General features: G+C 37.1%; 1 protein-coding gene across 4 annotated transcripts in view; it reads right to left on the reverse strand.

The window, feature by feature from the left end:
• The window catches only part of LOC135935533 (ankyrin repeat and BTB/POZ domain-containing protein 2), a 66,849-nt gene that overhangs the window by 35,192 nt on the left and 7,235 nt on the right, over positions 1-24,422 (reverse strand). For 3 of the 4 annotated variants that reach the window (XM_065477945.1, XM_065477946.1, XM_065477944.1), the window contains exons 1-2: positions 2,536-2,761; positions 597-921 (exon numbers count right to left, since the gene is read on the reverse strand). In XM_065477945.1, the coding sequence (XP_065334017.1) occupies positions 597-921; positions 2,536-2,746 (536 nt within the window). In that variant the 5' untranslated portion in view covers positions 2,747-2,761. Of the gene's footprint in view, positions 1-596; positions 922-2,535; positions 2,762-8,961; positions 9,135-24,422 lie in introns of those variants that run through there. The other variant, XM_065477947.1, reaches the window with a different exon arrangement.

Consider the following 24,422-nt stretch of genomic DNA (forward strand, 5'->3'; position numbering starts at 1 on the left):
CGAGCTCGATTGAACTAACACCAAATTTGACGCTCTATAGGTAATTCCTGTAATTAAAATTTTGGAAATAAGCTCAGGATTGGTCTTCTGACATGTTTAAACTTTGGTGAAATTTCCAGAGTGGTATTTTTTATATTTTCAAGAATTTCCTCTTCAATACTCGAAAAACGTGATTTTTTCGAGACTTTTCCTTGTTTTGAATTTACTGAAAACTCCAAATCTCGTGCTCTAACCGTCAGAATTGCAAAAGCTGCACATCCTTTGACTCATCTTGACCTCCCCTGACCAACTAATGGTTATTAAGGGGAGTGATTAACCCCTTTCAACCCCTCTGATACAACTCTAATGTACAAATAAGCATTCTTACCCATCTTGCATAAATAGTTTTTTAAATCATCCAAAACTCTCTCTCTTTCTCTCGTTTTAATTTTTAATTTTAAAAAATCTTCATTGGAATTCGGGCCATATAAGTATTCATATTTTTTTTTAAATTTTCGGTTTAAAGTTCCAGTTCCAAAACGACAGTCATTGTTATCACTTTCATTTTTAGTTATAAATCAGCCGACGTAGACGTAAGTTTCATTCATCTCCCTCACCTGGTACTTTCGTCAGCGTCCCCAACCCCTCGTTTGTACACGTCGCGCAACTTGAACTGAAACGCTTCGTGGACACGTCTGCTGATGGTCATTGTCTGCATGAGTCGCCGTTGCTCCTTGTTCTCCTCTTCTTTTTCTTCCTTCCCGGCAATACTCTTCTCATCAGCATCAGCATCGGCGTCATTATTTGCCCGCTCGGACTCGATCAGAGTGACGCTAATTGGCACGCTGGAGGAATTCGTGCTGCTCATCCGTTTTGGTCGCTTGGCGCCGTGGCACGGGTCGTCGCCGGTCGCCGAGTTGCTCTTCGACAGCCATTCGGTGCCTAGGAGCGCAAAAATCAGAGCTCGTGTCGGGTGCGAATGAAATTTGTTTCCAGAGGTTTTACTTGAGAAATCATTTTTTTATTCGTCTAGAATGCAAAGTGAAAACGCGCGGACACAGATGGACGAGTTTGCTATGCCGCGCGTGTGCAAAAAGCTGCTGCACTTGAAAGAACTTGTTACCTATACGCCTTCTGAATTACTTTTCAACAATCACGCCGCTGGAAATTTAATTTACAACGTCCAGAGAAAATTCACAAGCGACCGTAGCAAATCGCAGAGCCTAATGAAAATTAATTGGACGAGTACTATAAAGGTGAAATATTAAAATAAGTCGAGCTAAACGGACTTCTATATCTTTCAATAACCTTGCTAATGCGAAGCGTGTGTTGATAAAGAGTTGTTGGACTTCACTTTTCTATGTAAAAGCTCAAATTTAATCGATTATTGCAGCTTTACACGCTGGACTCTCACTTTTAGTGAAAAAAATCGATTGAAATGAAATTTCGAACGCTTAATTGCATTGAAGTGATTGGGAATAATTATTTATTTTTAAATATAATTTCGATCAAATGGCCTATTGAAAATTTATAGGTTTTATTATGTATTTTTGCAACTTGAAATAATAATTTTGGTCATCAAATTAGGTGGTCAACCTGGTTTTGAAGAAATGATTCCGTGTTTCGTTGATTTAAGAAAAACATTAACATTAAACTCCACCTCTACTTTTTTATTTTCAAATCTTGAGACGATATTTTTTATGTTTGTGAACTTTGATTTATTGTTTGGGCAAAATAAAGTGCAAATATCGCAATTTACATACTTTTCAGCCACTCCTCAGACCACTAGAAGAGTTTAAACCCGTCTGATACCGGCCAAAATAGTCTATATCATAAAGGAACTTTATAACGACTTGTTTTGATTAATAAAACTGAATTGAACCCATTTAGCCAGCTTTGATAGCAGTTTTTGTCGCGACCAATTATTTTTATAATTCATCCCCGTTATTTTAAAATTCTTCAATTAAAAAATTAATTATAAGACTTAAAATCAACTATTTTAGAGCACCGAAATTAAAATAATATATAGAGCCTGAAAAAATATGGCACATTTAATTTGAAAAATTAAAACTATGAGCTGAAAATGTAAAAAATCATCTAACATTTGGCTTTAAACCAAATCTCTCTAAATGGATATAAAAGCGTCTAAATGTGGTTGTCTATTGTGTCAAAAACACTGTCTAAGCACCCAAGCCCTGAACATTTCCTAATTTTTAATTTAACATGTTCATTTTTAAAATCCCCCCAAGGAATACATATAATTTTTAAGCAGGAGTTGTGTCCTAATAGATTGTGAACAACGTAAGTGTGATAAACCTCCTGCAACACCACAGATTTTGGTGTCTAAATTATTGTCGTGGCGCCTTTCTGGTCAGTTGCCGGCCAAAGATTGTTGAAACAAATACGGGCGTTGGTCAATTCATCTCTTTTGAAAGAAAGTGATAAAATTCAGCATTTAAAAATTAAAATCATGCATGAAGCTGGGCGAATTTCTCTAGTAAAACCTCTGTAAACAAAAAAATTTCGCTCCTGACAAAATCTCGCGGAAGTTCTCACCGCTGATGACTTGACTCTCGCTGAATTGCGAGTCTCCGGTCCAGAAACTGGCGTTGAAGTGCTTCATGCCCGTCCAGAGACGGCGTTGGCGGTGTCCCGTGGTGGCCCAGACGGTGCGTCCGCGGCCCCGGGGCTGCTGCGGGGCCCACAGGACGAACTCGTCGGTGGCGTCGTCGGACGCGCCGCAGCCGCCGCCTTTCTTCTTCACCATTTGCGTTTGTACTGAGCTCCGCAACTCGGCGCACAGACAATGTTCAATCGTGTGAATTCACTCATAAACTTTCACTGAACCGCGCGCGCTCCGTGTGCTCGCAGATGCATACGAAACTGCGGCTCTAATTCAGCGCTAGTGCCGTTCGCAATTAACAATTTAATTTTCCACGCGCGCCACCGTAATGATATCAAGATACAAAAGCAGCTTGCAAAACCGTCCGCGCGGGTGCGAATAAAACAATTGTATAGTGATGGGAGAGTTCATCTGGAAATACTACACAATTCCTGTATGACTTTCCTAATCACCGCGCCAACGAGACTTTTGCTTTTCTTTCTCTCTCCCTCCCACCCTGCTGTTTTGCTGTTTGTTACGCTGCTGAATCACGCCCGGCACCCACATGATAAGCAAATTTGTGTATTTTTTTCTCTCTTTTATTTGCGGCCTCGGCTGCTGTGCGGTGCAATTACTCAAAAAGCGAGAGTGATTGCGCTCTTTGGCAACGCAGCAACGTGGCCCGCCGAGCGATCGTTTTGATACAGTAATTAATGCTTCATTCTCGATCAGGCTCAGATCAGCCCCAATCAGTGAAACTTGTTTTTATTTTTAATTGCAAGGCTGGACGTCATGATGGCATTTAATTTTGCATGGAATAATCGAATTTGCAAGTTAAACTAGGGTTTCATGCAAAATGATAGAGGAAATGTGTCTGGAATTGATTTTTTTGTTCGTAAAATTAGCAAAATTCAGCCATAAAATTGATGTAAATTTTCTCATGACTATAGATTAAATCTTCCGGTTCTTGAAAAATTTTGATTATATTTTAGAGCAAATTGTTATGAATAAACAAAACAGTCAAGGGATTGAAAAAGACTTTTATCTTAATTTCTTGGTTGAAAATTATACCAACTCACCAGAAAGATTGCCGCTTGAATTTTCAAAAACCAATTTCTCCAAAAAATTCAGATCACTTTTTTAATAGGCTCATTATGATTAAAATTTCACCCTAATGCAGGCTGCTTTATCTGGGTGTAATATTAGCTGAGATTTTCAAGGTCTTTTATCGACTAGAGTTTTTAAAATAAAAATAGTGCCCTCTAAATGGTAAAATCTTTCTTCTTTTAAATTAAAAAAAACTATAATATGCGTCATCCAAATTTCAACGCGATGTAATACAGATCATATTAAATATATGGTTCCCATGATTTTCAGACTTTTCTTCTAAAGTTTAAAAATATGACATAATATGTCGGTTCAATTGGAAAATTAAAAAATTAAAATTTTTAAATTCTGTACGATCAACGAGATGGAAAATCTCAGGAATCAAAGTTATTATTTATACATATGATATGATTTGTATTTTTATCGCAATGGCAATTCAGTTGGATATTCAAAACAGTTTTTGATGAAACAAAATCCTAAGATTCATATAAAATCAATGGGCATAATTTAATATTCAAATTCTAGAAGATTAAAGTCCTTGAAAATCTCAAGAATCATTAGTTTAATTGTGATTGCGTCCGTGCTTTTAAAAGTATCACAAATTTAAAAAAAATCATTAATAAATATATTCTTGCAGTCAATTATTAATGATATTAAAATAAAATAATGCAAGAAATGGCAAACAAAGCTGGCAAAATATTGCTTGAAAATAACAGAGTAATCTCTCGCTGCACTGAGCCGGAATCAAAATCGATTTAAATCACTGATCACTGAAAACTTTTAACGGATATGGTAGAAAAATTTGGGCCGCGTTACAATCCTTGAGTTCAGGTGACAGATAGGTCGTTTCACGGTTTGATGAAATAAACGTTTCTATTTTTATCAAGAATATAGTCTGTAGGCTTCTGATCAGCGATCCCGCAATCCACGGTGCAATAAATTTTTCCCCTTTCACGGACAATATACGCAAGACTTAATTGCCTCCAATTAAACATGCCTGGCTGGCAATTGAATAAATAACGCTTAATTAATTTGTCTGCCCACGTCGGCGTGAAATGCAATCAATCTAACGTGTACGCTGAGAGCAGTGAAAATTATCGCTTGTATATTCCGCAAGACCCATAATTTAGATAATTTAGCCGGACGTTTAACTGTTAAATTCGGCAGTAACGAAATTTTATACGTAAAAAATAGCAGGAAGCGTTATTAAAACTGACCTGCCCTGCAAAACAAAAAAATTTACGCAGAAAACGGTTATTTGAATATATATGCAAACGCAGTCGTTACTTGTTTCTCTTTTCTCGCGAAAAGGTCAGATGAGAATAAACCGAAACTAAACATTACGAGCAGATCGCAATCAGCCGTAAATTTAACGCTAGTTATAAATTTCCTTGCGTCTCGCTCTTTCTCGTTCTTTTATTATCATTTTGAGTTATTATCGTTGCTCGGCAATCACATAACTCAAACACAAACCCCAAGGACGAGAGCTAATCTGCCGAGCGTTTTCACGCAGCAGCCCCAACAAACACACTGCGCGCTTCGTTATTATTTGCGGTCGCGCACTTCAATTATTATATGGCCTGCGTGCGCTGGCCAGGAATGTAATTTATTTGCGTCAACAATAAACGTGCTAGTGCTGGCAATCAGAAGCCAAAATGCTATTACAAGCGTATCTCGGGGGTCACTACACTGCGTTTTATTTATAAATAAATAAAAGAGAAAGAGAGATAGGCTACCGGCCAATCGATGAGCATTGCTGCGGTCATCCACTCAGATTATTCGCCTTTATTTTTATCATCAATAATCATCGTGCAGCATTCATTGACATATGAATAGATTGTGATGGCTGCTGTGATTAGGGGGAAGTAAAATTATAGTTGTTGTTGGTCGTAAAATGTAATTTGTCGTTTAGTCAAGTTCATGGAGTTTAATTTTAACAAACGGGCCATAAATTAATTAATTTATCGCCAGGATCACTTAATGATTACAGAATGATTTATCGAAATGTAGATTCCATGAACCTTTAAATACTGTCGAATCGCGGAAAATAATTCCTGATTGTCAGCTAAATAGTGAAAAAGCGGCTGTTTTGGCCCCGCAGGTTTCTTCAGCAGACTTAACCCCAAAATCAAAATTCATACCACAGTATAAGCTGCAGAGAATTCTAAATCAGCGATAGTTGAGAACGAATTCCACTTTACTCATTGCTCAGCAACAATCGAAAAGGGAAAAAAAGAAAATATTTAGTTTTCATACTTTTTTTCAGAAAAATTTTATTGTTTCACTAGGCTGAAGAGTCACCAAAGATTGATACTGAATTAGGGAACAACATTTTGACATATTGAGTTTTAAAATTGGGTTAACACACCAGTTGTGTAAGCCCTTAGTGTTTGAAGCCGCCAACAGATGGCGCAACCGTAAAATTTCGTAAAAAAATTAATTTTAAGGCACTTTCAGACTCAATTATGCTACTGTGTATTTTTCCCTTAATATGCTTTCTTTTGACGTTCTGAAAACCAAAATCGGTCCAGCCAATCGCCGTAGAATCGAGAAAAACTATTTTTTGAAATGAAAAATCTTTTCCAACGTTTCTACGGTGAATGGCCGAACTGATTTTGGTTTTCAGCACGTCAAAAGAAAGCACATTAAGTGAAGAATTCAAAGTAGCAGGATTGAGTCTGAAATTACAGCGGAAGTGCCTTAAAACTAAATTTATTACGAAAGTATACGGTGGCGCCATCTGTTGGCGTCTTCGAACACTATGAACTTATGAAACTTCTGAATTCTAAAATGTACTCAAGTTGCGGAATAAATTTTCGGAAAGAATGGCTGTAATTTTAATTCTTTTCATGTAACAAAAGCAATGTTTGCTAACTAGTAAATTCATAATTTAAGTCACCGCAAGAGAAGTTTTCCTTTTTCAAATTCACACACCAGGATGGTGATGAAGGTATCTTTTAAAGCCATAAATTAAGATAAAGCCTTGAAATAATTTATCTGCATATAGGGCAATAAACAAATCAGGAACAAGTGACTGATGGATTAGAGAATTTGCCTAATTCCTCGAAAAATCGAACGGTTTACTGATGATTTTTCGCTTGATTTTTATTCTTCTCTTCCCAATCCATCAAACGGTGTGAAAATTGCGAGGTAAATTTCCCTCCAGGAAAAATAAATCCTTATTTTCAATAAGGTGACATGCAGTACTTCTTACTTGAGTAACATTCAAACTTTGCTGCCGATTTCCTTACAAAATTTTAAAAATTTTCAACTCTCAGATTGTATAAAAAGCTAAAAATTAATGTATTTCCCATATCCACTTTAAAAATATCTACAACAGGCAAAAATAAATTCACAAATTGAGACGTATCCAATTGCCATGCGATGAGAATAAATCAAATATGATCCCGGACGAGACCTTCAAAACTCAAGGACAACAACACAGATTAGATAGTTACAACTAGAGCAGTGAAATCTAGATTAAATAGTGTGTGTGTGTGTGTGTGTGTGTATATATATATATATAAAATACACTGCTTCTTGCGGTTTCCATTCGACGTCGCTCGAACAAAGAGGTGAAAAAATTCACCTCTCGGAACCACAAAACACCGAACCGTGCCCAACAGATGAATATTGTATAAGCAATTTTCGTTTCGGCACGGTCGCGGGCACGCCTGCCTAATATGCAACCGGCGCGACGCATATTATTATTAATTTTATCTGCGTGAGAGCAGAGATGAGCCCCGACGAAAAAGAAAAGCACTCGCTGCGGTGTTTTGTTAGCTAACAATGGGAGGAAGTGGGCGATTAGGCAAACAGATGTGTCGCATATTTTCACCTCTGTGCGTCTTTCAAGTGGCTAATTAGGCGCTTAAAGACACCAAAGCTCGAGTACAAATTATATAAAATGAATCAATGTTGATGTAAACAAAGTCAGCTGCTCACGCGAAGCACGCGTGCTGCTGCCAATGAATATTGACTATATGTGTATAGCATATTGGTTTGAGTTGCACACGCTTGGCGGAAATTACACACTCGCGCGGGATCACGAATTCCCTTCTGGTCATGAACGCTTATGAATGGAGTATATTGCTGCCACGCGATGTTTGAATTTAATTTGCATGTGAAATGCTGAAAAAAGGATGTTTTTTAAAACTGCTGGCTACTTCCTTCCGCGTTGAATGAAAATTAGAGCATGATTTAATCGATTTATTGAGTAGGAAACCTTGAAAACTAATTCCTTTCTAGAGAATTTATAAAAAAATTGAACTGATTGTCAGGTGGCACAGTTAAAATTTTGGCATGAACCAGTTTCACATGATCAGACATTAAAGTGGATTTTTTGCTAGAAATTGAGTGTTTTGTGGTATTTGACGGAAAAGGGAAATTTCCATTTGTAAAAAAAGTATCAATTCATAGATGTTTTCATTTTTCTTTTGAAAATACATGAGTTTCATAAGAAAAATTAACAAAAAAATATATTTATTGATTTTTTTCATTTTTAGTATGCTATTTATTATGTGAAAAAGCTACAAATTAGCACCGATCGCCAGGTAATAATTCTATGACTTTAGTAATTTGAAAAAATTATTTTTTTAATGAAGGGCAACCATTTTAATGAAAAGTAATTTTATTTAAATATCATAAGCGTTTATCATTGTGCAATTATTAATTATATAACAGAATGTTTATTTCTTTCGGCCAAAATAACGCTTTTATAAATTTTACCATTCAACATGCTTTGTAAAAAATTATGTTTTATTATCATAATTTACTTTTACAAAAAAGGGTCCCATAAATCCATTTACAAGATAAGAACGAATAAATTCCTAGATTTGGCAACCATTCCCAAAATATTGCTCAGTTATTCGCCGAAGACAACGGTTGCGGCAGCGACGTAAAGCGAAGCCTGTAGTTTGGCGGCGGGCCGACAGGTACCGCCTCGCAACGGCTACCCTGAATTCAGGCACGTATATACCTACTCTCACAATTCGCGGAAAATTTACATCTCCCAGCCGTTAAATTCACAAAAACCAAATTTTCAGATTCTAAATCACAAAAATTGGAGTAATCAGAATTTAAAATTTCCCTAAGAGTGTCCTAAAAACGAATCACATATCCATTCGCCATGCTAATTCCTGAACTGGTTCATCTTTATTTCATGAGAAAAAGCCCGGTTCGCGTTCTCCAATTAATTTAAAGGATCCATTCACCCAGAGCAGAATAATTATGTAAAAACCAAATGGCGCAGCAGCAGCAGCAGTAAGACTTACCTGCGGGGTTTGGGCCGGATGATCTCGTGGTCGGAGAGGGGGCCCCTGTAGTGGTCGGCATCCCTGAACTCAGGGATGGGCGGGTGCTGACTTGCAGTGGTCATGGTGCAAGTGCAGTGCGCTAGGTCAGTGCCGACAGATCGATCGCCGAGCGCTCACTCCCACAACATTTTCTGCAAAACGCAAGGCCAAATTATAAATACACGTTTTTGTGCTGGCAAAATGACTTAATGACTAGTTTTTAGCCGCGCGGTGGGCGTACGGATTCGCTTTTTCGAATTTCCTTTTTCAAACAAAGAAAGTGCCAATTTGAGCAATCAGCAGACAATAAAATTGGCCGTAAATTACGATAATGCCTGGCAATTTGCGCGCCGATTGATTTTGAGATTGAAAAATCGTTGCGGCTTTTTAATAGAACCGCCGCTGAACGTGATAATCAAACTGACGAAGGCAAGATAATAAATTTTAAACACTATTTTAAATCTTTCCGTCATTGACGACTGCTTATATTCCCCGTAAAAACGAGGCAGATTAAAATCAGAGGCATGTTGCCTCTGGAGATGATTTGTAGTTTATTTCCAAATCCTGTACAAACACGCAAAAAATATCGGTGATGGATAGTTGATACGATCACAAACAAGTTCGGAAAGATCGCGATTGTGCGGCGTCCTAAATTTGATCCCGGATCAAAAAGTAATCAATTTTTTTGCATCTGCCGCGAGAGCGGGAAATCTCAAGAAGCAATTGAAGCTATAAACGTATAAAATGCTAAACAGCCGTCGCTTGAAAAAAAATACATATATATATATACACGCGGGATGTTCCACAGACCCCGAGAAGAATTTTTGAAATGTTGCAAGTCATATAAGTTACACGCCAACCGACTACACACAATAAATATTTCTCTGTATTGAGAAGAAGGAGAACGATCCTTCGTCTTTTTTTTGTATAAGGAGAATACATATAATGTACAACTAGAACACGACTCGGAGCCTTATTTCCTCTTATGGGCGCTTGACATTGCGTGAAGCTCGCGAGAATTATTATGCCAACTTAATAATACCGAGCAGGCAGGGCTCTCGCTGTTGTTTTAGGAGTTGCTGCTTGGAAAGGCCTCTGGTCATTTCGGTGAAGACCACTCCACGCATGCAAGCTTTTATAGGAAAAATGCTGATAGATAACTCATCGGTCGCATTCCTGCTGTGTTGTCGTAATATTTGGGCGATCCAAGTCACGATTATATCATAATGTGTGCCTTGATCCAGAACGATTTTTCAGATTTTTATTTGAATAAAATTATGTACGCTAGTAGGACATTCATGAAGCTTTGTGCAAAAATTAACAGTTAATCAATAATTTTTCTTCGGACGTAAACCACAAGTAGAAAACAAAAGCCAGTGACTGGGTTTACACGATTTCATATTTGTGGAAGAATAATAATATATACAAATTTCTTCAATTGGCTTGAAATTCAGAACTGTCCTCGTTAGGATCGTGATGGTTCTTGGCTAAAATATTGTTCGTAATGAAAATTATTGCATTTAAAATGATAGTCTAGCACGCGAGGATATCTCACTTAAGTTCTTTGGAGCACATGCCTCGTGAATAGGTCAATTCAATTCAAAATATAGGTTAGCATCCTTTTCACGAATCTTTAAAAAATATTATTGCAATTTTACATTATAATCTCATTTCATATATTAGCAATTAATTCGTTTTCTGACAAAATTTAAGAAAATTTATTTAGGAATGTCGACAATTTAAGGTCAAGTACATTTTTTCATCTCCTTCTCAATCTTTTTTGTTCTTTAAGGAGCTTGTAAAATTTGGGACTCTTAGCACACCACACTCTCTAGTTACTCAATGATTTTTATTCTTTTATGGATTCTTGAGGGAAAATTACATTGCTTAAAGGTGAAAGAAACACAATTAGCCCATACTTTAAGGCAACCTTGATGAAGTAACAAATTATATATGCTCGTTTTGGCTTCTCCCTTAGTGGAGGCGAATTTGCCTTGTTTAAAAAACACTTCGACTGTTTTCAATTTCACGGCAATGAGCCGACATAAACGAGTACCTGTGCAAAAAAACTATGACTGATTGGTGCAAGTCAGCGCAGTGAAGAAAATTTTATACTGAGCATTTTTTGTATGACATATCAATTGTATATTTCGACGTATTCCAAAATCGCACCTGTACATATTTCAGATTAAGGGAATAAAAATTATTTTGAATTGAATTTGAATTGGTGGCAGTTAGCAACCTTCAACTAGAGACACAAAATTCGTACTTTCCCCTCTAGAATTTTTTTGTGGTATTGGGAGCAGTTTTTCACTCTTTAAAAACAGCTCAAATAAGAAAAATGATATCGTTTATTTATTATTGTTGTAGAAGGGTTAACACATGAAGATGAAAGTTGCGGGTTTGTCAAGATATTTTGTAACACATTTCTCTATTCGTTTGCACTCACAACAGAGATGAGTGCAGACTGACGACCATGAATTGATTCAGAATTCTCTATATGCAGCTAATAATGAATTTTGTTTTTAAGATAAAGTTTTGCTGATTCAAAGCCTGCTGTACAGTATGAGCGTGTGATAATATTTTAATTTTTTTTTTGCTGTTCCATTCCGTGAATAATTGTAAATTTCAATAGTAATTTGACTTGCCCCTTTCCATGAATTGCTGCGTTACATCAGAACCGCTGCAACTCCCATTAATCATTATAATAATGTTGCAAAGGAGGCGAGGCAGTATATAATAGTGACAGTAGTGAGTTTTTCCAACAATATTTCACAAAAACTGATAAATCCATTAAGATCTTGCCACATCTAAAGTAGCTACTTCTAAGAACGGTACACCAGCTGAGGTTGTCACATTTATGAAATCGCATCCATAAAAAGCTCCACATTCTCAACAATGGAGCAGGCTCGGAAAGTCACGCCTGCTGCTGACGCTGGTGCTCCAGAAAAGATATTATTCATCTGCGGCTCGAATCTGACAGAGCACGCATACATATCTCGCAGCTGATTATTGCCATAGAAGAAGAAGAAGAAGCAGCGGCATGAAATATATGGCGTGCAAGAAGGCTGGGACCAAATGACTCCTCTCGCTGCTGGCTGGCTGTCAGAGTCCCCCTGGTGATTTGAATACCTGCAAAATTGGACACCGGGGAACAACAACCTGCTAATGTGCACAATGCCGAGGCCGCGGCCGCGCGGCGACGAGAGAGGAGAGAAGGAAGGAGAGAGAGAGAGAGAGAGAGAGAGAGAAAGAAAGAGAGGCGGCGAATCCGGCGAGCAGCAAAATGCTGCGGGAACCTGGCTGACTGACTGAGAACCGCAATCACGCTCCGGGCCAAACAATGTTAAATAAATGAGAGAGCTAGCAAGCTAGCTGACCGGCTACGGCTAGCTGCTGGGCTGCTGGCCTCGTGCCTTCCGATAAATAAAATTCCGCGCGCCACAGAGAGAAGGAAGCAGATGAGATGCCCTCCAAAGTGAGTGCGCTCCTTTACTCGCCGCTGCTTCACATTTTACCAACAGCCAAATTTTTACTGGAGCTTTAAAATAAACTCAAGGTTTAGTGAAATTTCAATAATTTTTCTTTTTTTAATTAAGGAGCTAAAAGCGCAAACCTTTTTAACAAAATCAAATTTATTTACTGCTGAAAATAGAATTTATGATTAAAATGAAAATCTCAGCTAGAAGCATAAAAATGGACCTGATATCAGCATTAGTACCAAAAATTCGGTTGACCATGGACCTTTTGCCAATTTAGATGGTTTTTTATTTTCTTTTGCTTAAAATTGCATGGTTTTTGCTCATTTGACTGTTCAACATTAACCAATGAAAGTCCACTAAAAATACTGTCAACTTTCCGATGGCCAATTTCTATAACTTTAAAGGTGAGATTTAGGGGTGTGTTGCTTTTAAACGAAAATTTCTCTTTCTAAGGCTGTTATAATATATCGACAATGGAATAAAAGACACCACGTCAGGGTACGTAATCCGAAGGTCGGAGTACCTGGCACGCACCCGTGCACTTCCAACTCCACACTTCCACACACATTTCCGACCTTTCCGTCAGTGATGTGCAAACGAAAAATCCCCTTTTAATGGTGTTTGCGCTGGACGAGACCCTTTATTAAAACGCTTTTATTGGAAAATACACTCACAAAAATTGTACCCTTGTAGTAAAACCATGATTTCGGAGATAAAAGTTGTAATCTGTCACGCAGCTTTGACATTTTTAAAAGAAAAACAAGTCTTTTTAGCAGATTAACTCCGGATTAATGTCTGCTGCCCAGGCGATGGTCCATCATCATTAAATAAAAATCGTTTTTTTGCAATATCAGTTTTTAATAGTGACCTGTCCGAGCCAGTTGAAACTAGAAACTGATATTACATTTTTAAATCCTTTTTGATGGTTTGTTTTCGACAAAAAAGAAAAACTAAATTGTTCAGAATATTTTTTCTCGAGGCTCTGCAAAGGTCGTTAACTGACTGCAGGATAAATGTCTGCTCTAAAAATTCACATTTATTGGTCAGAATTAAAATTAAAACTAAAAAAATCAAATAGGATGAGAAAAACAAAACGGTATTTTAACGTAAAATTTAATTCACTTTTTTTCTTTCAATACCAAAACAAAAAAGGAGTCGATCGTTTTAATATCCCGAACCTTAACTCTACCAAATCCGTTTGAGGATAAATTAAATATTCACGTTTCCCACCAAATTCCGTTAAAATCCGATAAAATCGAAAGAAACTGTGACCATTAATCACCCGAATCAGCCATTCATCAAGTAAAGCGCAAGGAAGATCTCTTCATAAAAAAAACCTTTAACCCTTTCAAAAAGGCATTCCACCGGATTTTGTCTCGTCTTGTTCACATTCTGAATTATGGCCTCGCGTTGGAAGCGAGAGAACAAGGATTAAAGCGCAGTGTGCTGCCGACTAATCATTCTGCTTTTTGTGCAGGCGGTGATGAAAAATGAATTCCACGCCGTCGTTTACAACACGCATTTACACACGTATTGGCTCCGCATCCCGCATCCGAGCGGCCACACTTCTTCTTATTTCTTCGTACGCGTATGTGTGTTTTATGTGATATGACATTGACTTCAGGGCATATTTTCCCAATGCGGTGGCGGTCGAGGCACCGAGAGGAATGCGTTTATTGTGCGCCTTATTTACTACAACAAAGGGTCGGGTCGGTGTGTTATTTACTTTACACGTAATATGCATATTAAAAGTCGTTGGACGTTTAAGTAATGCATCACGACCAGAAATGTATAAAGCCCTTTAGAATCGCATAAAAAGCAGCAGAGATGCAGACGCTCGCGACTGCGGACACGATTGCGCGCACTGCAGCCACAGGTCAGACGTGGAAAATTGATCGGCTTTTTGCTGCTGTTCGCCACTGGATATGTGTTGGATATGTGCATCACGTGGATCTTTTTTGCTCAAGATAATAATGTGAAATCATTTGTAAAAGACCTTAACAAGGGCTGAGAATTTTAGACGACTGCCTATTTTTCATTTTCTTAGTTTGCAATCGTCTTGGGACGGTCAATTGAGTTCAAATCGTGCATTTTAAGCCATTTAGAACCATTCTAAGCCTTCTATAATTGCAAATATCGGCTAAGAGCGTGCTAAAATCGTCTGAACAGGCTAAAAAGTCCAAGGAAAAGTGAATAAATATTTTTCGCCTTTGGAGATTTTCCTCTCACGATTTAAAGACCGTCTTTGACGAAGTTTCTGAGCACACCGATCGATTCTTGATGGTCGAATTAGGTAAAGTGGATATTAATTCCGACCAAAAAGTGCAGCGCGACGTGCGTAGCACAAGTAGAACTTTTTTCCCGCCAAAACAATTTGAACGCGAGAACTGCGCATGCGTCAGAGCTGGTTTAAGCACTTGCAGAGAGACCGCCTGCCGCCTGTACGAATGACTTCTTTGTCAGATCCAGCCAGCTCTGACGCATGCGCAGTTCTCGCATATACGTTCATATTGTTTTGGCGGGAAAAAAAGTTCGCACGTTGCGCTGCACTGTTTGGTCAGAAAAAATATCCATCTTACCTAATTCGACCCTCAAGAATCGATTGGTGTGCTCAGAAACTCCGTTAAAGACGGTCTTTAATTATTTCAGTGAACACAATTAGTTCAGATTTTTCTGCAGCTAATATTTCATTTTGCAGGCGGGGCCGAAATTGTATTTCCACACAGTAGAAAATATCCCTATTATTTTACCTTTTAATTTATATTTAATTAGAGGATGCACGTTTCATAGCATAATTATTTTGTAATTTCTTCTCATTGGCGAATGCAACAGAACGGTCAAGAGAATTAATAAATTTCCACTCCGCGCTGACGTGATGCACGAAAAATAAAAATTGTATACACTGAAGAGGTGATGCTGCGCTTTGCGACCCTGTCCTCTCCGTCATCAAGCAGCGAAAAAAAGGAAAATAATAATAATAATGAGCTTGGAAAGCGAGAAGACGTACGCACCTTTCGTTTAAAGGCTCTATCTAATAAAGTGCTGCGCACCTTTTATTATATTACGATATCTGACCTATTCTTGCACTCGCGGTCTTGAACTCTCCTCACACATCTCCAAGCTTCTGCATTCCACACCGGCCGAAAATTTCATCCTCGTGCCGCGTGTAATTCGCGCGATTGCATTTTCTAGCTAATTAAGGCTTGTGTCGGTTATTTATTGCTGCGAGACGACAACAAAGGACCGATTAATCACTGCAAGCGCATTTCCCGCGAGAGGTGTACGCGCTACTTTTATCGCCTGAATACATTTCTATCTATCGTCCGCGCTGGCTTTGCAGTGGATTAAAGTAGAGAATAACCAGTCTTTGCACGTGAACTTTGGCAGGACTTCGTGACAAACTGGTTTGAAGCCGGGATATTTTTTTAAAACATTTTTTTGAGATTTCAAATCAATTCAAGTTTCAGATCAATGCTTGTATTTAAAACTATTATTGATGGATTATTTAAAAGGACATGTTTGATTTTTGTATAATTTGCTGGTTGATCTATTGAGAGGTCTAGCTTTCATTTTTCACATTATTTGATTCCCAATCCGAATTAAAAAAATTTAGCTGCTCTAGATAAAAGTTTACTTATTTATTTTGACTTAAAATATTTTGCTCGCGTTTCCAATTTATGGCCATATAAAGTTTCCTGCTTCGTCTGCTCAGTTGTTTTCCATGAAGATGTGTCTTTTTAGAAAGTGCTGGTTTAAACCACAAACCACAGTAAAACGCCGGGATTTTCTAGAACATTGGTTTTTTTAAATTTTTATTTGCAAATCGAAAGCAAGAAGGTCAAGTGCTATTTAAGAAAAATAAATGTATACGTTGGACCACTATATAGAACCCAAGTAAAAAAATATGTCAATAAAATTACTTGTTAATACATCGGGCTATTTTAAATTTTATTGAGAATAAATTGGTTAGTCACGATTTTTTAAATTTTGCATTTTATTAATTTGTCCTTGTTTCTGGCGAACAGAGGATTATAAAAACAGAATAATACTACAACCGTTTGGACCATTCAGGTACGTTCTCTAAATTGCTGACCTAATAATATTTTAAAGTGGTGCTTTGCGTTTAGTTTATAGATACTGCTCTAGCAAAATTTTAAATTTTCATCAAATAATAAATTTTCTAGATTTTGCAATTTTTTAAAAGTTTAGGTATTTCCAGAAGAAATTACAATTCCGCATGATTGGATTTACGACTGCAAGATTTTAGAGTGTGCATGATGTCTATTCATAGCGTTTAGCATTTTGCTAGTTTGGGCTCACTTCGGCTTTGTTATCCTGGACAGGGTCTTGCTAGCTAACTTGTATGCCTATAGCGTGTCACCATTGCAACGTTGACATGCCTGAAGCGTGTCGCTTTAGCCAAAGTCATTATGACATGGATGATCCATGTCATAATGAGATTCCGTATTTACAGTGTAAAGTATCGCCATTTTCTCAGATGATTTTGACATTGATTGTCATTCATTAATGTATTGAGGGTAAACAAACATATAAACTGTCTCGTTGGCTTCTTAAATCATCAGTTCAGAATTTCAGTCTTCATCAAGCGCTTTATTTATTTATTTATTTATTTTGCACGAACAAAAATCAGGGCACAAATGAATTTCACGCATTAGTCATCCATCATGCACGTCGTCGTCGGCGGCACAACATAAACATTGAGGCGGGGAGTTACGGCCGCGGCGCGCAGAGGAGGGTAAGCACCGAAACACATTCATAAATTCGAGGCGCAGCGAATATTCGCAATTTACATGGTGCTGAAGTTGCGCGTATTGAATCGCCGACCGGCCGGCCGGCCGGCCAGCCAGCATTGACTCCGCGAGTAAAGAGAGAAAGAGAGAGAGAGAGAGGCGCGGCGTATGAATTACAGCACAGGGGAGCGTGACACTCGTTGAGTTCGTGCACATGGTGGTCTGTCGGTGACCAAACCGGTTGCAGCAGCACCGACACAACCACGAAGAGTGCGAGAGAGAGAGAGAGAGAGAGAGAGAGAGAGAGAGAGAGAGAGACCAGTGTGCTCGATTCAATTCTTGCGATTGTTTTGGCCTGCTCTTCGCGAAATTTTGTTTTCTGTGTTGATAGACCAGCAGCTCTTTTTCCTTGGTCAATGCAAATTAGAAAAAATATTATGCTATTTTGACAATATTTACCAACAGCCAAAAGAATCTTATTATTTCAAAATTTTAATTATACTTTTTGGTTTTTCACCATCTGTTTATTTTAAAATCGTTTCAGAGAGAACTATTTATACTATTGTACTCCATCGAATAAATAGCAAGATCATATTAAATGTAATAATTTTTTACGGAAACGATTGAGGGGCAGGGGTTGGTCACAGGGCTCAGCCCCCTACCATTACTCCAAGCAGTCATAATGTTTTTTAAATCTTTATAGTCTAATCCTCCTCTAATCTTCGTTAAAATCACCTTATTAAAATTTTCTCAATTTTTAGGTTGCAAACAACGTTTTTCCCTCGATTTTAAAAAAATCATATACTACCATTTTGTACTGTTGTTGCCTCGTGTATCGGCAATATTATAGCTGTATTGAATTTGTATATAATATAGAGTGTATTTCAAGAACAAGACCGAAAAATAATACCGGATTTCCGGTATTGTTCTTGTTTTGCCGGATTTTTTTCTAAATTCAATACCAGAACAATACCAAACAATACTGGAAAATGCAATACAAGAATATTGTTTTTTCCTGAATTCTTTATGGTGGTAGATAAATTTTCATAGAAAAATTCTTCTAATTTTTAAAAATCACTATTTTTGGTCGTGTAAATTTTTTATTTTCAATAAAAATTGCAGAAACATCCGCAAAAACGTTTATGCAATGTAGTTGGTTTTTTCCGAAAAAATGCGTGTTTTTGCGAACCCTGCACTGGTTATACCAAGAGACCGAAAATTTTATCTCTCATCGCAATATTCCAAAATTTCTGACTATTTTGGCACGAAATATATATGACTCTTTTGGGGTAAAATTCGGAAAATGCGGACAAAAACAAAACTAGGTGTTTTCCAGCTGTTAATTTTTGCGTAAAAAACCAGTGTTGCTGTTGCATTTTTGCGTATTGCAAATTTGGCGAACCCCGATTGCTTTCTTTCCTCCTCGAGTTGACAAAGTAAGAATCTTTAGGCTTTTAATGCTGCACTTTGCCATTGCTGCCGATAAAACTGTCCCTCGTCCCGCTGAAGATTGTCCCGTGTCCCGTCCCATACCTGTCTTGAAATAAAAAATTCAACCCGCGTCCCTCAGGGACGGGACGGGAATCCTGTAATCCCTGTCCCTGGTCCCCTCTCTAGTTTCAATTTTAAAATATATTTAATCAAGCAAAATGACAATTTTATTAAAATGCCAAAGTAAGATTTGATAATATAAAACTTAAAAAAGATGTCTTCCAGAAAAAATCCCAAAAACAATAATTTTTTCCAAAAAAAACAATACCGAAACAAGATTTTTTTGTCAGAAAAGCAATACCAAAACAAGAAGGATTGAAAAACAATACAAGACAAGAAAATTTTAAAAATTCCATTTAGAAACAATACCAGAACAATACCAGTTTTGTCAAGAAAAGTTCCAGACAATACAAAAATTTGGTCTTGAAATACACTCTAATATAATACGGAATGCTAAAGGTGTTTATTTGAAAAATTGAACTTGATTATCGTGGTCTTGATCTTTGACCTACAAAGTTTGTCACCACAAGAGCAGAATTTATTTTGCATCAATTTTTTTATTAAGATTTCATAAAAATGCCTTTTTAAAAACACCGTGTAAATCAAGTAATTATTTTTTAGAACCAAAAAAATGTGAATTGATAAATTAAACCGTTATTTTGTTATTTATTTTCCTCGGGACCATTCATTGCAAGCAACAAGAAAATATCGGAACTCGTGGGTGCCTCCCCCGCATCCCGTCTCGCAGAAATTTAAAAAACCAGTTCTGTTTTTAGAGTAGCCGTCAAACGAATTGCTTGTTATATTTGGAGAACATGCACTCACGCTGCTCTGGAAATTTTTCCCGGACGAGCGAACGCCTCCTGCATTTTGTTCGGCGGTCGTCGTTTTTCTCGTGATGCACATAACTCTTTCCTCGAAGGTGCATGAATATGTAAACCTGTGCGAGAGTGCATTTCTCTCTGTATATATACAACACACCAAACCAAAACCACTTCCAGAAGCAGCGGGGGCCGTACGCCGAGACACATTCTGAGATGGGTGGCATTGCAGCCGTGAGTTTAATGCCGAGCCTTCGATAAAACAAAAGGAGCATTTTGTATTTAGACTCCGGTCTGATATTTATGTGCTTCAAGATTAAATATAAATTTCTGCCTTATCTGTCTTTCGTCAGAGGAAGGTGAACCATAAGGAATTTTAACATACTTTCCCGTTTTATTGGAATGTAACCCAATCAAAATCGATGAAAATAAATGAGAGACTCGATCAATGCTAAAACCTGTTGCTTTTACGGTTTTTTCTTCATAATTTGTTTTATTTTCAAATCATTTCTATTAAAGAGAAAATATTGTTATATTTTATACAGTTAAAAGCTAAAAAATGCTAGAAATTGAATTTTCAGAGGTTTATAAGGTTTACAGACTGAAGTAATTGTTCCAAAAATCGTGAAACTCCAAAGAAAAAAATACACCAAATTTATTTCCATTGGAAATAAGCTCATAAAATAGATGAAATTTTTATCCAACTTGATATCGGTCTAAAACAGCAAATAAAATACCTTTCATCATTTTATAAAATATTTTCAACACTCAAAAAGTAACAAGGAAAAATTTTACATTAATTTTAATATAGAGTTTTGAAGAAAAAATGTAAAATAGTAATAGCAGAGAAGTTAAAAAATGCGTAGCTTTACAAAACCTCATTTTTTCTCTGTAAAAAATGACAGTACAAAGCATAACCTTGGATTGTGTGTCACAATCTACGACTTGTTTTCTTTTCTTTTTTTCTAAATAAACATACGCACGCCTCGTCGCTCGTGTCCGCAATTTAAAGCCGCGTCAGCAGCGAATTAATTTGCGGCGGCACACTGAGCACGCAAGTAAGTAGAAAAAAGCTTTAAGTACGCGTGCGTTACTATTGTGCAATAAAAAAAAAAATACCGGCTAATGATGTAGCTCTGGCTGGCGAACGGGACTTATTAGTCGCAAAAATGGACGGCGCAAACTTTAATGAAGTCACGCCGCACCGTTTTCGCCACCACTTCAGGATTATTTTGCACACCTGCGCGCGACCGGGCGGTAATTATAGTACATAGGCTGGTCGTGCAATTCGATACTGGCATTGTTCGTGCGCATCTGATTTTCATCCGAGGCCCAATTTTGAGTGGCATATACGTATATTATGCACTTCTCATTATTTTTAAATTGTAACTGATACCGAGAGGGTTATTATTTTTATGAAGTGGAGTGTTAATTACACATGACTGACATGTGGTCCAGGTGTGTCATTCCAATGTGTCACTGACCGATAATGTATTTTATAAATTAAATTATTTATTGACATTTTATTGCTTAAAATTGCAAAATAAACTTCAAAGTTATTGTTATGGAATTTTGTATTTTTTTTTCTTTATTATTCTTCATTCCTAAACTGACTCTGATTTTCTGATTTTTTTCTAATGGAGGTATGAATCATAATTTTTGTAACTGTGTACAAACATTGAAAATATTAATTTTTTTATAAATTTTTAAAATTGTGCTGCTTCTGATTTTTTGAATAAAAAAATAGCTACAGAATTAGTTAATTATCTTAAAAAACATGGAACATGCAGTTATCATAATAAGCTATTAGCGATTTCCCTTAACAAATCAAAAATATATAAGGTACTTTTCTCAAAAAAGAATCAAAATTTCATCAGCTTGTCTCATCAAATAATTCATTTTAAATAAATGGACTTAAAATTCCATTTTAAATCGATCCCATAAGGATTTTATTTATTTGCTGCACAATATGACTTTCAAAGAGAGTCAAGTTAAAAGATTTCCCATGGATATATCACTTTAATTGGTGAAAAATTCTTAAATTCCATTTATTCACTGTCAAATTAGGCGTAGCTTCCTTAAAGTAAAAATTTAAAAAAATGTTTCAGAAGCAAAATTATTATAATTTTCAGCTTAATTCCATGGAAATCCACTGGTATTCCTATATTACCTTATTTTAATTCAGATTTCCTCTCATTTTCATTTCACTAAATCATATCCGCTTTTTGACGCTGTCGTGTACAGCAAAAAAAAAATAACAAACGAGTGGAATGTTGTTGATTTCCCAGTTTCCTCCGCTGTTAAAGTCACCGCGCCTCCAATATATCACCATCGCACGTCAAAAAAGTGGCTTTTCATCGCGCATGACGCTGAAAATTTGCCACACTTGATAACTCCTGAATGAAAAACTCCAATCTCTAAGACACCTCTCGTCGTCGATTTTCCTGGCACTTTAAACATTTCTCCCGCGATTTGACATAGCTGAGAGCACCTTTTAAGCCACGCAGACATCTCAGGTGTTTATCGGATCTCCTGAAAGGTTGCCCGCTCTCGGCGTGCAGCGCAGATGCAAGGGACTCGTTGTCCGTTCACAAAAGTCAAAGGGAAAATAAATACGACACAGTTATGGATTTTTCCGTGTATATAAAGGAATTCCTTGTGACATTATCAAAATGCGAGCCACATATACGGGGAGGGAGCGAGCATAATAAAAATAAAAATGCAGTCAGGGGTTCCAGCAGGGAATTCGTATAAATATCCGAAATAAAGACACGGGTCCAGACTCCAGAGAGCCTCGCCCTGCTGCTTGTGAAAATGGGCTCGATTTCAAAGGTGGATCAGATTACCTTGCCCGATAATACCAACACTTGTGTATGACCTGCGCACACACACATCGGGTTCAGGGTTTGTGCCTCGAGAGATCGCGTTTCATTTTTTATTTTTATCTCTGCGCCGTGTTTAATTTTTTGCGAGTGTCGTCATCCTGCTCTCAATGAATTCACGACTGCCGCCTGCATAATTACATTGTGCTGCTGAGAATGTACTCTCTCTTCTTCTCAGCTCGCGAGAATAACGGATAACCGTTTGAATGACGCCAATTAGCGTTTAATTAATTAATATTATACTAATCAGGCAGGCTATCGCTCTTTCCTGAAAGGCTCTCATCGGATGAGAGGTGAAACTAGTTCAAGAGAAACTACTTTAAATGTCATCGTAAAATTTTTATTTCGAAAATTATGTGCTGTTAGATCACTAATTGAATGGCTGGGAATTTTTGACAGTCCATCTAATCGAACCACAACCGTTCAAAAACAGTATCAATTCGTTTAGATTAGCTAAAAAATGTTAGCCTATTTATTTGTTGTCGGTTTTAAATTAATTAACAGGTTGTTTTGTGCTTACGAAAATTGAGTTTGCTGCAATTGTTGATTTTAAGCCATTTTAATTATTTAGGGAGTAAAGAGAAAATATTACATTTAAATCAGCTCCTCCTCAATTATTGCTGAAATCAAACTCAATAGTGTCGTTCCTCCTTATACCTATTTGTAGGGTAAAAATGTTCATCCATGTTGCAATTTCAAGATTATTTGAATTAAAAACGTCTGTGTCTGAATGACATGTTTAGTAATTTTAATGTGTTATAAATTATTTACGAAAGTGAACCCTATTAAAATGTTTAAAATTAAGATTTAAAATAAATGTAATTTTTAAAAACTAAGGGAGTGAGATATGACAAAAGTGAGTCCAGAATTGAGTTTTTTTATGGCACAAATATATGGAGACATCAAGAACGCTTAGTTAGTTCCGACTATCTCAAAATTTCATTCATCAGGGGGGTGCAGTGAGATCTCAACCCCCGGACATGGCCTTGAAAAGTCAAAACTAGTTTTATTTTCAAACAAATTTCGGTCAAGTTCAATGTAATTTAAATAGAAGAGACCCTGTGTGAAAATTTCTTGATTTTCATGGAGTAAAAAACATTTTTACAACTAGGCTGACTTTGAATTTCTTGAAAAATAGAAAAAGCATCGTATAAAAATATTTTTAAATGTAGTTTACTGTCTGACTTTGGTCATTTTGGGCTTTCGAATATCGCAAACTGTAAAATTGGCAATTTTATTAAATTTGGCCCAATGTTTGGGTAAATCCTCTAATAATCCAGCTAATTTCGTCCAAATCCGAGGACCCGTGTTGATAATGTTTATTTATACCAATAATTAATTTAAAAATGTAATTTACATAACTTTGCGAATTTCTCTACATTAAATTGTCCTACATTGCCGACAAAAACAAACAACTGTCTAAAAATAGTCGACTCTTTATCCTAAAAAGCAGTAAGAGTTTCACAGCATTTGCATTCTATAATTTGACAGCATAATCACCAATTAAACTAATCAGTTCGTGGAAAGAGCGAAGAGGAAATTCCTGGTGTGCAAAAATGCTCACTCGGAGAAATATTTAGGCTATGCATACATTTCCAAAGTGGTTGTCCAATAACCGCTTATCTTGTTTGGGCATCCTTTCTCGGAACTCGCCTGGCAAAGCAAACCCCTGCTCTCTTGCGCGCAGCATCTCTCGGCGTGGCCCAGTTTCCAGTTTTCGTTCGTCAGGCTGTCAATGCGCGGTGTGTGCTCACGATAATATACTTTCCTCGTTGTTGTAGGTGCAACAAGTAACTACTATAAGCGGGCGCAGACATGAAATTTTGCTCGTGCCGTGCGCGGTGGAGCAGCAGTGTGACTCACGTTAAGGGGTCAACCGCTTTTTATCTCGCAGCTGAGAGAGCGAGCGAGCGAGCACCCATCTCTCTGTATGTGCGCGTAATTTAATACACATTACACTCAATTGCTCTCTCTACTTGTTTCACGCTCCAGATTTAATTGATGCGATCGCTC

Source organism: Cloeon dipterum, chromosome 2, assembly GCF_949628265.1.
Source record: "Cloeon dipterum chromosome 2, ieCloDipt1.1, whole genome shotgun sequence".
Classification (NCBI taxonomy): domain Eukaryota; kingdom Metazoa; phylum Arthropoda; class Insecta; order Ephemeroptera; family Baetidae; genus Cloeon; species Cloeon dipterum.